Genomic DNA, 16,098 nt, shown 5'->3' with positions numbered 1-16,098 from the left:
AGAAAAACTTTAAAATAAGTTTAACATGACAGCAAATGTACAACGTTTCGACAAGGGTTTGTCATCATCAGGTCAACCTTGTTGAAACGTTGTACATTTGCTGTCATGTTAAACTTATTTTAAAGTTTTTCTTCATTACCCATTTAAGCCGTCTCCAGCCATTATTAGTCTCAAAGTGGGTTCCTCGTCATCGAATAGGGTTAATTGGTTACAGAGTCATAAATTAGAAAATCAAACTCCTCTTGCTACGTCTGCCTGTCACATCCTCTCTTACACAAATTGCTAATAGTTTTCTCTGACACTTTATACTATATTATTTATAACCAATAGAAAGACAAAGTATTAATCTATCAAATGACATATTATACTGTGTCATTTTCTGTACAGAAAATTGTCTATTTTGCTTCCAGTTCAAACTTTATTCTCATGGGAAACACATGAATTTTTAATGGCTCTTTTTTGTATAGTTAGAAAGGAAGAAAAATTATGATAGTTATAGGATGTTGTTTGCTTTTTACAAGTTAATATTCTGTGTTTTTAGGTGCATTATATAATTAAACAAATAATTTTTAGTGCAGCAGTACCATTAGTATAAAAAAATAGGTTTATGTTTCATCGACAATCGACAGCAAAAAAAAAGGGGAAAACCCAGGTAAGTACTAAATTTCTTGTTTTTCATGTGTATTCTTTATTTACTATTATAAAAGTAGCTAAAATGTAAAAATGAGAAACATTTTAGGTTAGATTAGGTAAAATAAAGAAATAATAATTAAAATTTTTCACAAGGTTCACTTGTGAGCAGTACAAAAAGGGTAATTTAGATTCATTTCTTATTTTTTATGGTGGTTACAAGGTCGATCAGTTAGAGTTAAGGTAAAGAAAATAACAGATAAAATATAAAGTTTTAATGAAAAAAACTTTGAAATTTATTTAGGAGGTTTTAGAGACTACACAAATAAAATTTGACAATTTTCATATGAAGATAAGTATTTTTAGTCTTAAAAATAAAATCACTTTGCACTCAGAGAAGTCAACACTTTGACTCCATATACCGACAGAGAAATTTTTAGTGAAGCTACATTAAAATTCAGATTTTTTGTCTACAAAAGACATAATGTTTACTGAAAGCTTGCATAATTTTGTGAAGATACACAAAATGAAAAAGTTATTGTATAGAAACTATAAAAGTCAATTTGGGGTCACATACTCAGATAATCCAACTGAACCTGTAGTGAGTGTGCTAAACATGTAGGTATGGCACTATGGAGAGTAGTTATATAGCCTTCAGATACATTAAGTAACCAAAAATTTAAAAATACTCACCTCTCCACACAACTGGAAGTAAACCATAACTATAGATATCTGGGAACAAGAAATGATAAGGATGATGAAGACGAGAAAGAGGAACCCAAATAGATAGTAGAATTGGTTTTCCCAAATGGCCTGTGAAAATCGCAAAAAACTTTTGCTACAATGTCAAAATTTCATAGCATTTTCTGCCTATAAAACAATACATAGATCATTCTATAAAAACTAGCAGAGTTAAGCTATGAGAGATTACTTAAATAATCATCATTTACACTTTTTTTCCATCAACTGCTATAAAATTCTAATTCAGATGTATTCACAGATTTCTCTAAACTCTTTTTATATATTTTCTATAACATAATCTTTAGGTCACCACAGCATATTGTGAAAGGAGGTTAATATTTTTTTATTTCAGAAAATAGAAAAATGTGTACTGTAATGCCATCTAATAAATGAATTTGGTAGATATTGCGGTAAACTTTCACATCAATTAAAATTAAAATCAGTCAATTAGTTTTTCAGCAGATTTTTTTTTCAGTTATACTACAATCCGTTTTATAATGTTTGATGAATTTAATAAGGTAATAAAATTAAAATTCTAAGACAAGAGGTAAAGAATGTAGTACTACTTGTTTAACAAACCTAGTGTAACATTATCAAAGGATATGCAAATCATATTTTTCTGTATAAAAATTTTACAGACTTTTGTTTTTATGTACCTGGTTTTGATTTACATGGAACATATATGTCTTACCAAAACAGTAGACTAGTACTTTATTTTTTATTTCTATTTATGGCAAAGCTACTAAAACTGTCATCTTTAATTTTGAATTAGTGATCAGAGAGAGAAAGTGTGCAGACAGCAGAACTTTTCCATTCTTATAAGGTATCCCCAGTTTAAAGTGCAAGGAATGTTTTGTGGTATCGCAAGGATTCAAACCTAATTCCTCAACTCCAAAAGCCACAGTTCTACCACAGAGACAACACATGCTTTAACTAGTATTCAAATCAGCAGCACAATGTAGGTTTAATACTTTTTACTATCAAAGAGTGTACTCCTATTGGCCTAATTTGAAAGTACAATTTATTTAAATCAAAAACACATATACATAATGAACAAATACAATTTGAGAAAATAGTAAAAAAAAGGAAGAAAATCTGAGCAACAAATTTCTTGTACTGCATAAGCTATTATTAGGATGATTGTTACAATGCAACTTTATGTTTTATCGGGTTTTTCAAGTGCAATGCTACACAACAGACAATCTGTGCATTGTCCAAAATGGGGAATCAAACTCAGAATTTTAGCATTGTAAGTCTAGAAACTTACTGCTGACCCACTGTGTGACAATATAAGTAAATCATTTTACTATTATACATTTTTTATGCACAATCCCATATCTCTAATAAAGAGTTATTATAATATCTTTTTAAACAGTTACACAAAAGTTTCTAGAATGCAATATTTTGACTTACAGTGAATATAAAGAAGAGTTCAATAAACATGGCACCAAATGGAAGAATTCCCGCAATAAGGGTACTGAAAAAAATAAAAAATAATCAACAAGTAGTATGGAAATAAGGAAAACAGAAGTTTGCATGTTAAAAAAATAAAGAAAAATTTCCAAATAAAATAAAAATTATTAATGTGTGCACAAACACACATATATATTCAAGTAAAATGAATTTATTCATCAATGGTTTGGGCATATAAGATTCTTCATGACAATAAGCCCAATCAACAAACTATCAAACCTTCTATTATGTTACATTTTTTCTAAGACATGGACAAAAGTCATACAGCTTTTTCCTTTTGTCTTATATAAATAAAATACAATTAGTAAATGAATCACTTGTACAATATAATTATTTAATAAAGTAACTTAATTACAGCAAATAACATTCTTTAGAAAGCACTAATAAAGTTTGACAAAATCAAGTAATTGAGAAAAAGAGAAAGGAAAAAAATCTGTATCCACATAAATGCTGTGGTTATTCAACAATGTTGTAGAAAATGGACAAGGGTGTGTAATTCATATTGTATGATACTCTGGACAATATTTATCTTTTTGCCTGTTGGATAAATAGTTTTTTCACATCATTTATTCTACAGCTAAAAAAACACACTAGGTTGATTGCAAAGGAGCCACACAAATATCTGAAAATTCTAAACTATGGGGATCTAGCACACACATATACAGATATTCAAAAATGTGTACCTCTAAACTTAAAACCAAAACTATATATAAAACTATAAATACTCCTACATTTCACAAATCCTCAATCACACATAAAGTAAGAAACATACTTAATTTAATACAACAAAATAATACATTGCTTTTATCTACAGTAGGTGTCCAAGAAACGCTGATTCCCAGGTTTAAGAAGAATATATAATAAAACTTAGGGGTGGATGATGAGTGTTATACTAGTTCACACAACTCAATAGGGATATTATTATTTTATTCTTGTATAAATTGTTTTTTGTTTGCTGTTTATTTTACCTGATTAATTTGAGTTTTCACTACCATGATGGATCCTGGAATGCCAACCAGGTTGCTCCAATGGTAGGACCTAATTTCTTTTCTTCAGAGAGCAGTCACCTTCTCACAAACTGTCTGCAGATAGTGAAGGTTGATGTAAATGTGGGATGTTGTGGGTGTCAGTACCCACATTTTGCTCTCTTATTCTTTATATAGAGGCTTGGCAAACAGAAAAACTGCCATGTGGGTCCTACTTCTGCAGTCACCTCCAAAGACTAGGACACATTTTATAATTCTCACATTATAGCCTGTGTCCTGGTGACTTCATTTACTTTGGTTATGCAACATTACATTTTTATTAAGGCTTGTCTTAAATTATGAATAAGTTCTATTTTGACATAGGTTTGGTCTTGCAATTTTAAGTGCAGTCCATCCTTTTGATTTGAATATAAAGTTAACTGTTTAAAAAATGTTTTGTTTACATTATATGTGTGTTTGTTTATATATAAATAATCACTATTTCAGTTTGGCAGCATTAATGTAAACAATGATTTTTTTTTACATTCTGCGCTGCAAATTCCTACTGACTAAATGTTAAAAAACAAAATTCATGAACAAATGCATACAAAAAACTTCAGTACAAAATGCAGTATACACCATTTCAGACAAACTAAGTTGCCAGTTGTACTTGATGAATATGAAGTATTCTGACTAAAAAAGGCTTATGGATATAAAGGCTTTGTTAAAAAATAAAATAGATATTTTAAATAAAAAAATATATGAATAACAGTTACATTTTTCAGATTTCCGTACGCTAAGTTGTAATGGTTTTATTTGATAAACAGAAAACTTTTGATTTCATAGCAATTTTTATGAAAGCTGCAAAACAAAAACCTGAATTTCTCTCTATATATATTTCAAATATGATTATTAATAATCACATACATTTGGTTTATCTATTTTACACTATAAAACAAATTCAATGTTGCCAAGACAGAAAATACAGTGATAAAGAATGCACGTTTCAGTGTTTTGTGTTTTATGAATCAAACACTTTTTAAAAACATATTTTAATACTGTCATTTTACTAGCTTTAAAAAAAACTTCATCTGCTTACAGTACTTTGTAACATGTCTGTAAATAAACACATTTATTGCAGATATTATGCTAAATTAATACTAGATTTAAATTTATAAACATCAGTAAATTTTATCTTGCTTTTTCAATGTGTGAATTCCAGTCTTTTTTTATGTTCACTGTAGTAGTTCTAAAATTGATGAGATTGAAAATGCTGTCCTTAGCAATTCTAATCCTTAATCTTATATACAAAATATCAACAACTCTTCAATCAAAAATATATTTAAAAGTGATTACAATTGTCTCCTCTGTAAATGAAAACTAATAAGAAAATAAAACTGGGAAAAACTGAAATTACAGGTAACCAAAAATGTATATGGTAATTACAACCTTTGACATATAACAATTTCAAAGCTCTATCAATATGTAAAAATGCTACCAGTACATACAAACTCTATAAGAATATAGAAGCTCTACCAGTATATAAAACTGTACACTATTTGTACTATATTTAAAACTATAAATTTCAAACTTCTCTTTACAAAAACACAGAAGCATTGAAATTGTTGTTCTTCTAAGAAAGTTTTAGCATCTACATCCTATTCTACAATTAATGTTGTCTCTATGAGAAAGTAATTCTTCTTATTTTTTAAAATAATTTTTCTTGCTATGGGCAGATCAAAATGTGCATGTTAGGACATTTTACAGTTATATTCAAAATTTAATTATGTACTTTATTATCAATGTGTAAAAATAAACTTGGTGTCAAAACATGGTTAATAAATCAAATTTTAATAAAGTTTTAATTTCTTAATTTTAAAAGGAAATATTTAAATAAATCCTCAATCTCTGCTTGCATGAAAACCGTGACATTTGTTCACTCTATTTTACCATCCTCTGTTTTTGCATCACCCCATACTGATATCTTGAATTTAATGTAAATTACACAATATAGTACAGGTATTTCTAAGGCAAAGTCTAATATTCATAGTCTTCAATATAGGCATAAATTATAGTCAGAACCACTTGCCACATCCACCTGTCACATCCTCTCTTTCACAAATAGGCAATAATTCTGAGATTTTCTATTAAATCATTTATAGCCAATAGAAAGAGAAAATTTTAATCAACCAAATGAGGTATAATGCTAGGTTGTTATCAGTACAGAGCTTTACTTATTTCGCCTACAGTCTGCAAGTAGCTACTGCTGAGTTAAGAAGAAGTAGCTAAGAGAATTATTTTAAGGCAATTATGTCTTAGTTAAAAAGCCACTTAATTTACAATAGTTATAAGACATTGCCTTGTGCATGTTATTATTCTGTGTCTTTATGTGCATTCTTCAATTAAGTAAAAGTTATTTGATATACTAGTACCATCTTTATAAAAACAGCATGCTTACATTTCATATGTAGAATTACAGCAAAAAAACAAGAGGCCAAATGTAAGTACTAAATTTGTTTTATATGCATATTTTTAGTTAATTCTATAAAAGTAACTAAAATATAAAAATTAAAAACTTACTAGGTATAAAATTAGTATAAAAAAGTAGGCTTAACTGTCAGAGCAAGAAAAAATAAGATTGGGTAAGTACCTTACTTTTTGTTTTTCATATTTATACTTTACTTATTATTATAAAAGTAACTAATATATAAAAATACAGATTATTTAAAGTTATTTAAGATTAGATTAGGTAAAATAAGTAATAATAATATAATAAAAATGTTTCATGAGGTATGCACATGAGCAGCTCGTAGTAGCTTGTAGGTAATGTAATTCAATAAAGTAACATGAGCTGCATGTTCTCCGAAGTGATTTTCAACTTATAGTGGCATGGACAGTGGTTAGACACAGTTCAAAGGGCAATAAAACAATAAAAGGTAATTATAAATAGATGTATAGTGTTATGAGCTTCATGCTACTTAAGATAAACAAATGTAGTTTCATGTTACAATTTGAAGTCATTTTAGAAAGAGAAAAAGGGTAATTTATATCTATTTCAATTTTTTTTTGTAGGAGTTATGAGGTCGGTCAAATTTACCAATCCTGTATAGAGATAGGTCAATTTAAGTAATTTATCAAATCTAAATTTTTACTGAAAAACAACAATTGAAATGTATGTACAAGGATTTAGGGATTACACAAAGAAAACTAGGGATCTTTAGGATAAAGAAAAGTATTTTTAATCTTAACATGAAAATTACTTTGCATACAGAATATTCAAAACAAATACTCGATATATTCAAGAACAAATCTTTATTTTATTTTATTAAAAAAAACTTATAATGTTATCTGAAAGACTGCCAAATTTCGTGAAGATATACACACCATACTGAGAGTTATAAGTATTAAATCTAAAAAGACTTTAGATGAGTACAAAAAGGACACACGGGCGGTCAAATTGACCAAGCCTGTGTTGAGAGAGTTAATTAGAAACATATTGTTGGATATACAAGACTGTTCAGTTTAAGAGTTATTATTCATTTTATTTAGTGATTAAATATTTAATGATTATTTAGATTTCATAAACAAGTATGTTAAAATTAATTATCTTAAAAGTGATAGTTATGACAAGTTTTGTTACGTAACTCTGTATGAGTCATGAGTCGCAAGTTGCGTATGTAGTTTAATTGTTTTACTAGGCATTTGTAATACTGTTGACGTCATTTAATGTGAATATTCTAAGTTTTTCGCGTTATGTGTCATACTGTTCTTACTAGAGGACTAGATATTTTTAGATTTTTCTGTCGTGTGTTATCAATATGTGCAGATACAGAAAGGAAGTTAAGTTAATGAAATTAAATGTGAAGTTAAACTGTGTGATTGTCAATTTAGCTGTAACAGGCAATTTCTAAAGTAAGTTTCACAGTTTGCATTGTAATAACGGAGATAGAGCAGAATAAGTTGTCTTGTCAAAGGGTGTTCTAAAGTGATTGAACCTACCTGTGTGGACTCTGAAGAAAAAGAAACAATTATTCAAAGCTCTGGATACAACTGTGAATACCAACAGTGTACTAATTTTTTGTTCATACGTTTGACTTGTTTTGAATATATAATTTAAAAAAACCTGTGGATTGTGTGTTGTCCGTTTACTGTTTAAATTTATCACCAACAAGTCACAGACACCTACTATAAAGAATCCTGCCCATCCACACGCATAAAACCTGCACAGATGTAGACTGTTACAAGCCTTAAGCTATTTAGGATAAACAATTCTAGTTTTGTGTTGCAATCTGCAATCATTCTAAAACAAAAAGGGTAATTTAGATTTATATCATATTTTTTTGTGGTGGTTACAAGGTTGTTAAAATTGATTGAGTCCATACAGAGTTAGGTAGAGAAAATAACATATACAGTATAAAGTTTTACATAAAAAAAAACATTTGATATTCAATTAGAAGGTTTTAGAGGTTATGCAAATGAGTTTGAAAAACTATAAGATTAATAAAAGTATTCTTAATCATAATATGAAAATCACTCGGACTAGTTGACATTCTGACTCCATATATATTTATAGACAAATCTTTAGCTAAGATACTTGCTTTAAAAATTTTTTGGTAATATTTACCAAAACTTGCTAACTTTCGTGAAGATACACATACCATGTTACAAGTTATTGTATGGATACTTTCATGGTTACCTGCTGGTTACAAAGTCAGTCAAAATGACTGAGCCCATATAGAAAGAGTTGTATGATAATAAAATCTTTCAAAATAATAACTTACCAAAGCACAGGATTCATGTACCACACCTGGTCTGGTACTTGTCGAGGAATCTGATTGGTTCTCACAGGGTGTTCATAAGGTTGCTTGCGATAACCAAAGAAGTACCCCAAGAAAACTAGAGGAAGAGAGATACCAAACCACATGCACAACAGTGCCATCATAGTTGGAAATGGAACCTAAAATACAGGAGCAATTTGTTATTTCATTAACGTCTTTTTGCTTTATTAATTCATATGAGAAAAATTTAGTTTGAACATGAGTATTAAAACTAAAAACACAAGTATCACAAATGTAATGTGTATTTGTGAACTTAGATGAAAGAAACAACACTTTTTAAATAGCCTTCTTTGCATGTCACAAAGTGTTACCGAGTTAAATTCAAAATTTAATTAAACCAATTTACTCTCAATGTAATTTAATGAAATTAGCAATATCAAATACATTATAATTCAAAGTTTCATATCATCCATGTTATTATTCTTTTAATTCAAAAGAAACCTCTGAAACAAACAATTAAATATTCAGTTGTTTTTTCATGTGATGCACATATTGTTGAAAGACCTTAAGTTTGATTGCTTGTATATCTTTACAGCTCACTTTCAGTACCTCTACGAAGTTCTACACATACAGGGCCAAATTTCAAACATTAGTTTCGTTTTTCTACTGCTAGAAGTCTTAGGAAATGGTTTTATCTCCCTACCAAATTGCTAGACACCAGGCTCACATTCCAAAGCAATTTGTTGCTAATCAACAGGATTATGTATACTTTCTTGGGAAGCTTATAACTACTTGAAAGAGCAGATTTCATGTTAGTTTCTCCAGGCTATAGGAGACTTAAGTAATAGATTATTTTTCAAATGAAAAGAAAACTTCTGTTTATGTCCTTAAGTATATGAGTGTCCCTAGCACCTGGCTATTGTTTCTTGCCTTATATGCATTAGTTTTGATAGACAGTTAAACTGCATTTGGATTTTACTTTTATATTTCAGTTAATTATGTATTCTTTGTGTTTCAACATTCATACTTGAAATGTTTAATGATTTCTATAAGTTTATTTATTTGTCTCCTTTTGCTTCTAGACTTCTAAATAGAGGACGTGTGCGAAACATTTTGTCTGCAGCTAATGAGTCTCTTGGGCAACAGGTGATGTTTTGGCATAAATAAATAAAAAAAAGAATTGGGAATCAAAATAAAACATTAAAAATAAACTATAAATTAAAGATGTGAGTTTACACATATGACCCAAAGAAGATATTTGAAGACTATTCTATGAAGGTAAGTTCCATTTCACTGCATTGTACATTGAGGATAATAGCTAGAGTTAGTAATATAGTAGAGAAAATGAAAATATAAATATTGACCTTCTAAAACTTTGATATTCATTTAGGATCTTCTAGAGATTATGCAAATGAAACATGAGAACTGCAAAATAATAAATAGTATTTTTACACACAAAATTAAATTAAATCACCTTCCAGGTGAACTATTCAGAGTCCGAGTGCAAATGACTTCATTAAATAACAAACTTTTTATTAGAAATAGCAGAAAAAAATTAAATTAAATATTCTATTTTTCTGAAACTACTTTTAGGAACGTTCAATTTCACCCACTCATTATATTTTGGTAGTGAAATATGACGAGAGCAACATTACCTTCACTCTGAAAACATAGTCCGGAGTCATAGGGTTAAAGAGATTTTAGGTACAAAAATTTTGCATTCATAGTTTTCATAAATATTGTATTTCATGTATATACATTCCATTGTTCTGTGACACTACTAATTATGAAAAACACAAATGTTTTAATATTCTGATATAGTTTTATTTCTTATTTCTTAATTGTACTATAAAATGTCAGATTCCTATTTTGTTCTTAAAAATACCTTTACTTTCAGATATAGACTAAATATATTTAAATATATTATCACAAATACTAGCATTTTACCAAATGCCCAGCTAATACAATGTAGTATAAGTTTACTTTGCTGTACTTTAAGGTTTACAAATTAACACTTACAGCTCCAGAGGAATGTTTTCCCCAGATGAAAAAGTTCAGGAAGAAACAGGTACCAAACACAATTCCTGGATAAAGAGTAGCAGTCTACAAACAAAACAAATACCAAGTTAACAAAGCAAGACTATATTTGAAACAAACATCATACAGAAAGGGTATAGTTCAACACTGACAGAAACAAAATGCAATCTACTTACCACATGCCTTAAAAAGCAGAGAGAATATCTTTTAACAAGTCAATGTTTTAAAAGTCTTTAAAGCATAGTGCCCAGAAATCACACTACCTATTTACTACATAGTCACATGATAATGGTTTGGTAATGTCCGAATAATACGTAGCATATACATAGAAATAACGTAACTTCATAACGTTGTGCCACTTCGTACTAACAACATAATAACATTATGTTCTATCTATGTAGCCAGAATGTAATCCTACAACATATAGTGCTATTAAGTAGCAACAGCACAAGAATATTATATTGCACATAAAAAGCAAAAGAGTACATCACCTAGCAGTGTAACTTATAGGCTAATATGTATTCTACACATAGTATTTTGTTTTGGTGTTTAAATATTATTTTCATATATTTCATAAAATATAATATATAATATAATATAAAAATATTATAAATTATGTAGAATATTATTTTCCATTAAAAAATATAAAAGGAAAATTAGTTCCAATTTATTTGCCTATATTTGATCTAATTTGATATATTTGTTGTAATCAGGATAAGTGCAAAACTTCAGGAACAACATGTACAGCTTAATTACACCAAATTTGAATAAGAACATCTCAACTGTCCAGCATTCTTGAATCAGCAACTTTAAATCTCCAAAATACTTCATCATCCAAAGGTATGTCATGACAAGATATGCTTCCTGACATTCATATAAAGTTTGTAGAAATTTTAATATCACTAGCTAAAAAAAGGAGAGTGAAAGCATTCTCAACAGTGTGAGAGTGAATAAGCGTTACGTTTTAATGTTTTATAGTTAGTGATGGTGTTTATGTTGAATGCTCAATATTCATGTTGATTTATTAGAAAGGTTTGTTTTTTATTCTTTATTTTTTTATAACTTCGGTGATATAACAGCAAAACAGTTTAATTCAGAAGTTTTAGTGTTTCAGCTAAGCCTTACATTACATTTATGTATTAGACCTAATACTCAGAATTCAAATAAGCCTACTATTACTTGAATAATTGGGTTTCCACAATAAATAACATTTATATACATTTCCATCAATACTAATAATATGGTATTCGAAATGGTGTATTTAAGTGTATTTTACACTCATAAAAAGAAACCTATCATTCTATAGGTATTTGAAAAACTTGTAGCATTCCGCTACAATTTAATTCTTCGTATAGTTAGCCGACACTGGGCAGCTGATAATTAACAACAAATGTTTAAACAACTCTATTCAAATATGGTATTGATTTATCATATGATTGTTTTTTCTATATTTTTCAGAGGTAGAATCTGTGACGCAGTTTGTAGCCACATGAATGGGGGATAATGAAGGAAGAAGAGTAACTTCACTGACAGTGAGTAAAATACTAAAGTTAACATAAAAAGACATTTTACCAAACAAACCCTTATACAACCAATTAAAGAAAAATTATCAAAGCTTTACAAAATAAATCAACACACATAAGTATAAAATGATTATTGTTTTACACTGGTATTTTTAAGGTTTCAATACTTATATATAGTTGCCCAACATTCAGATTGCCATCCTCAGTAAAATAAACTTCTATATAATGCAATTAACTCTTTCAGCATGGGCTTGGTCCCTCGGACAGACCTCGTAACCATTTTGTGTTTGTTATAGTCTTCATGCTATAACTTTTAAATTAGTAAGCGAACGTTAACGAAATTTGGCAGATTATCAGTAAACATTACAATGCTTTCATACACAAAATATCAATTTTTTTAAGTTTTAAGGTTTGTAAAACAATGTTTTTCTCTTGCCCTTTTTTTCTTTTCACATCTTGCCTATCTATCATGCAAAGTAATTTTCATTTTAAGATAAAAAAATACTTTTATGCATCAGAACATTTTAAAATTTGTCATGCAAAATTTTTATAATGTCCAGATAGTTATCAAATGTTTCTTAAGAAAAAACTTTATATTCTATCTGTTATTTTCAGTAATTAATCTCTGTACAGGTTTGGTAGATTCTTAAGCTGCCTTTGACATGGGATCTGAAGGAAGAGGAAAGGAGAGAAAATAAGAGGGTAAAAAAACTGGACAACTAATCCTTTTGACAGAACCTGTATCACCCATTGATTCTCAATGAAGGGATGCCAGTGAGGAAGAAAGTCTAATAGTTGAGCTCTTACCAGTCCCGAACACACAGCATAGTGACCAGTACTGATGGCAGCAGATGTTTTGTCATTGAGGAAATCAACAAAAAGAAGTACCCTGACTAGCAAGAATGGGTAAGGGTTGGGAAGATGAAGGATTGGAGATGGGAATAGGGAGCATATGAGGCTCTGACATGAGAGTGGATTGCTGAGGAGCTGATGTAACCCGAGGATCGATAGATTCTGGGACAGTACCAAAAACATGACATTGCAAAAACAGAGCAAGATGTAAGTCCTGTAGATATGGAGAGGGTAAATTGACCCAGGCAAATACAGTGCTCCTACCAATGAGATCCCAACAGCAAAGAAAACACGTGTGTAACACCAGAGCCAAGGAAGAAATTCAGGTTAATGTGGAGGAAAGAATGTGCAGGGTATCCACAGAAAACCTAAGTGACTCAGAGAGGAGATATATGAAAGAAAGAAACAGTAGAAGACTGGTTAGAGTAAAATGAAGGCAAGAATATTGGGCATGGGTAAGACTAACATTATAATCAGGAGCCACCCCCCAAAGAGGTAATAACTACTGACCCAAAAATGGATAGTCAAAACGAAGGTAAGAAAGGGCATGCTCATCTGAGGGCCTAGAAGTGTGCAGCATGCTGATCTCCCTCACTTACTTGAGAGACATAGTGATCAGGATGTACCCAAACATATGGGGAGGGAGGAAAAACATAACTCACATTAAGATCTCCCCTGACCAAGTCATCTTCAACTGCAGCAACATCAATTTTAAGTGATAGTTGGGAAATGCACCAGCCAAAGGATTGAATTTTTTCTCAAAACATAATTACACCAATTACCTATATTCCTGGGAATCCTTGTATCGGAACATAAAATCTTTACCTATTTTTCTCAAGAGTACTTCTGAGCAAACATGAGAACTGTTTACTACTAAATTAAAAAACTTGGCACTCTCCATCTTCTATAACTATAACACATGTAGGATATCCTTTAGATGAAGAACTGGCAGCTTTAAAGAACTCTTCCATAACAAAACTTCATCATCATCCAACCAAACATAGGAAATAGTGTTCTTATCCTTAATAAAACTAATTATTTAAAAAAAATTATTGATATTCTTAACGATTGCAGTAAGTTCAAATGTATAAACAAAGAATCACTGTCCCATAATTTACAACTTAAAGGAGAAACTCAGGAATTCCAGAGAAATGTAACAAAATGAGATATTATTTTTGATTGTGTTTAAAACAATTTATATCCTACAGGTTCCCAACCTGGAGTATTATTTAGCCTGCCAAAAGTTCACAAACCACACACCCCACTCCGTATACTTTCCGCCTAAAGCACTCACAGTTATAATTTAGCTAAATTCCTTGTACCCATATTAAAACCTTTTACTAGGAATGAACTTACAACATTTGACACCTTCTAATTTTCCTGTGAAATCACATGACGACTAGCTTCGATATTACTTCTTTTTTTACTAATATCCTCTTGGATGAATCCACTAATATTGCACTTTCTAATCTCTTTGCTAAAAACACTTGTTTATGGACCTTCTAAATCTGATTTCAAATTTATGCTTGAACTCTCAACAAAAGACTTTTTTTTTTAACAATGCTCTATATGAGCAGATAGATTACATTACCTTGGGCTCCACCCCTGGGTTCCAACTCTTGCCAACATTTTCATCTGTCACCACAGACAGAACTGGATAGACAGTTGTCTTTTAAGCTTCAAGCCTGTTCTCTACAGAAGGTATGTTGATGATACTTTCCTTACTTTCCACCCTAAAGATCATATCCAACACTTTCCTGAATATTTTAGTTCACAACTCCCCTCTATACACTTCACTCAAAAATTGAGACAAATAACTCTTATTTCTTTTCTGGATGTTCTGGTTAATCATGATACTAAGGGCTTTACAACTTTTGTTTATCGTAAAAACATATTTACTGGCCTTTTCACTCAGTTTGATAGTTTTTATATCTTTTTCTTTGAAATTTAAATTCATTCTCTGTCTACTAAATAGGGCCTAAAACCTTACCTTTCCTTACCCAGCCTATCACAAGGAAAGTTCTTTCATACAGAGCATTCTTTTTCGAAATGGCTACCCTAACCATTTCTTGGAGAAAATAATTTACTCATTTTTAACTGACATGTTTGTTAAGTCACCTAAGATACCTAGTGTACTCATACTACCTTTATACCCTACAAGTTATTTTTAAACCTAATATCAGACTAAAAAATTTTTTCCACTTTAAAGATTGTGTGCCAACTACCCATTGTTCACACCTCATCTACTTATACATGTGTGAAACCAAATGTCATCTTAAAGAATGAGCATTTGAACATATGGGCATATCTCTATAAACTGGAAGAAAAGTTACAAACCCTCCCAACTCTGCTTGGCATAGCCAAGTGGTTAGGGTGCTCGACTCACAATCTGCGGGTCGCGGGTTCAAATCCCCATCCCACCAAACATGCTCGCCCTTTCAGCCATGAGGGCATTATAATGTGACGGTCAATCCCACTATTCGTTGGTAAAAGAGTAGCCCAACAGTTGGCGGTGGGTGGTAATGACTAGCTGCCTTCCCTCTAGTCTTACACTGCTAAATTAGGGATGGCTAGTGCAGATAGCCCTCATGTAGCTGCACGAAATTCAAAACAAACCAAACCAAACTGCACAATGCAAAAACAGGGCATCTGATTTCTCTTTCCAACTTTAATATTATCTCACCTGCCAAGCAGGATACTGAACTTCTAATAAAAAAGGCACTATACATAAAAACTCTTCTTGCATCTCTAAAAAATACACATTCTTCATTTGATTTGAGTCTATTTTAATTTATGTAGTTCATTTGTGCAACATACTTTTTTCTCTTGTTCTATTTTTTTTTGTATTCAAATTGTTTACTTATATAGGACCAAATATATTTATGTCGTAATTACCACTGTGTTTGTTCCATACCTCGAGATTACTGAAGATTCCAAAATGTTTAATGATTGCTTCATATTATTACATTCGTGTTTTGCTTTATTATTAAATTGCATTTATCAAGTTTAATAGAGTTGTTTAAACATTTGTTTAACAACAAGTAAAAGCTTGTAATGGTCTAATCTTTCATTGGGGTGTGTCTGTGGGTCAGACTAGTT

At 30.3% G+C, this 16,098-nt stretch overlaps 1 protein-coding gene across 11 annotated transcripts in view; it reads right to left on the bottom strand.

The window, feature by feature from the left end:
* The window catches only part of LOC106470088 (transmembrane 9 superfamily member 4-like), an 85,519-nt gene that overhangs the window by 15,346 nt on the left and 54,075 nt on the right, over positions 1-16,098 (bottom strand). For all 11 annotated transcript variants that reach the window (XM_022398654.1, XM_022398646.1, XM_013930615.2 and 8 more), the window contains 4 exons: positions 10,607-10,690; positions 8,591-8,766; positions 2,785-2,848; positions 1,324-1,443 (listed from right to left, as the gene is read on the bottom strand). In XM_022398654.1, the coding sequence (XP_022254362.1) occupies positions 1,324-1,443; positions 2,785-2,848; positions 8,591-8,766; positions 10,607-10,690 (444 nt within the window). The remainder of the gene's footprint in view (positions 1-1,323; positions 1,444-2,784; positions 2,849-8,590; positions 8,767-10,606; positions 10,691-16,098) is intronic.

Source organism: Limulus polyphemus, unplaced genomic scaffold (genome assembly GCF_000517525.1).
Source record: "Limulus polyphemus unplaced genomic scaffold, Limulus_polyphemus-2.1.2 Scaffold3815, whole genome shotgun sequence".
Taxonomy (NCBI): Eukaryota; Metazoa; Arthropoda; class Merostomata; order Xiphosura; family Limulidae; genus Limulus; species Limulus polyphemus.
Note: the sequence above shows the minus strand (reverse complement) of the source record. Positions and strands in the feature narration are given on the sequence as shown.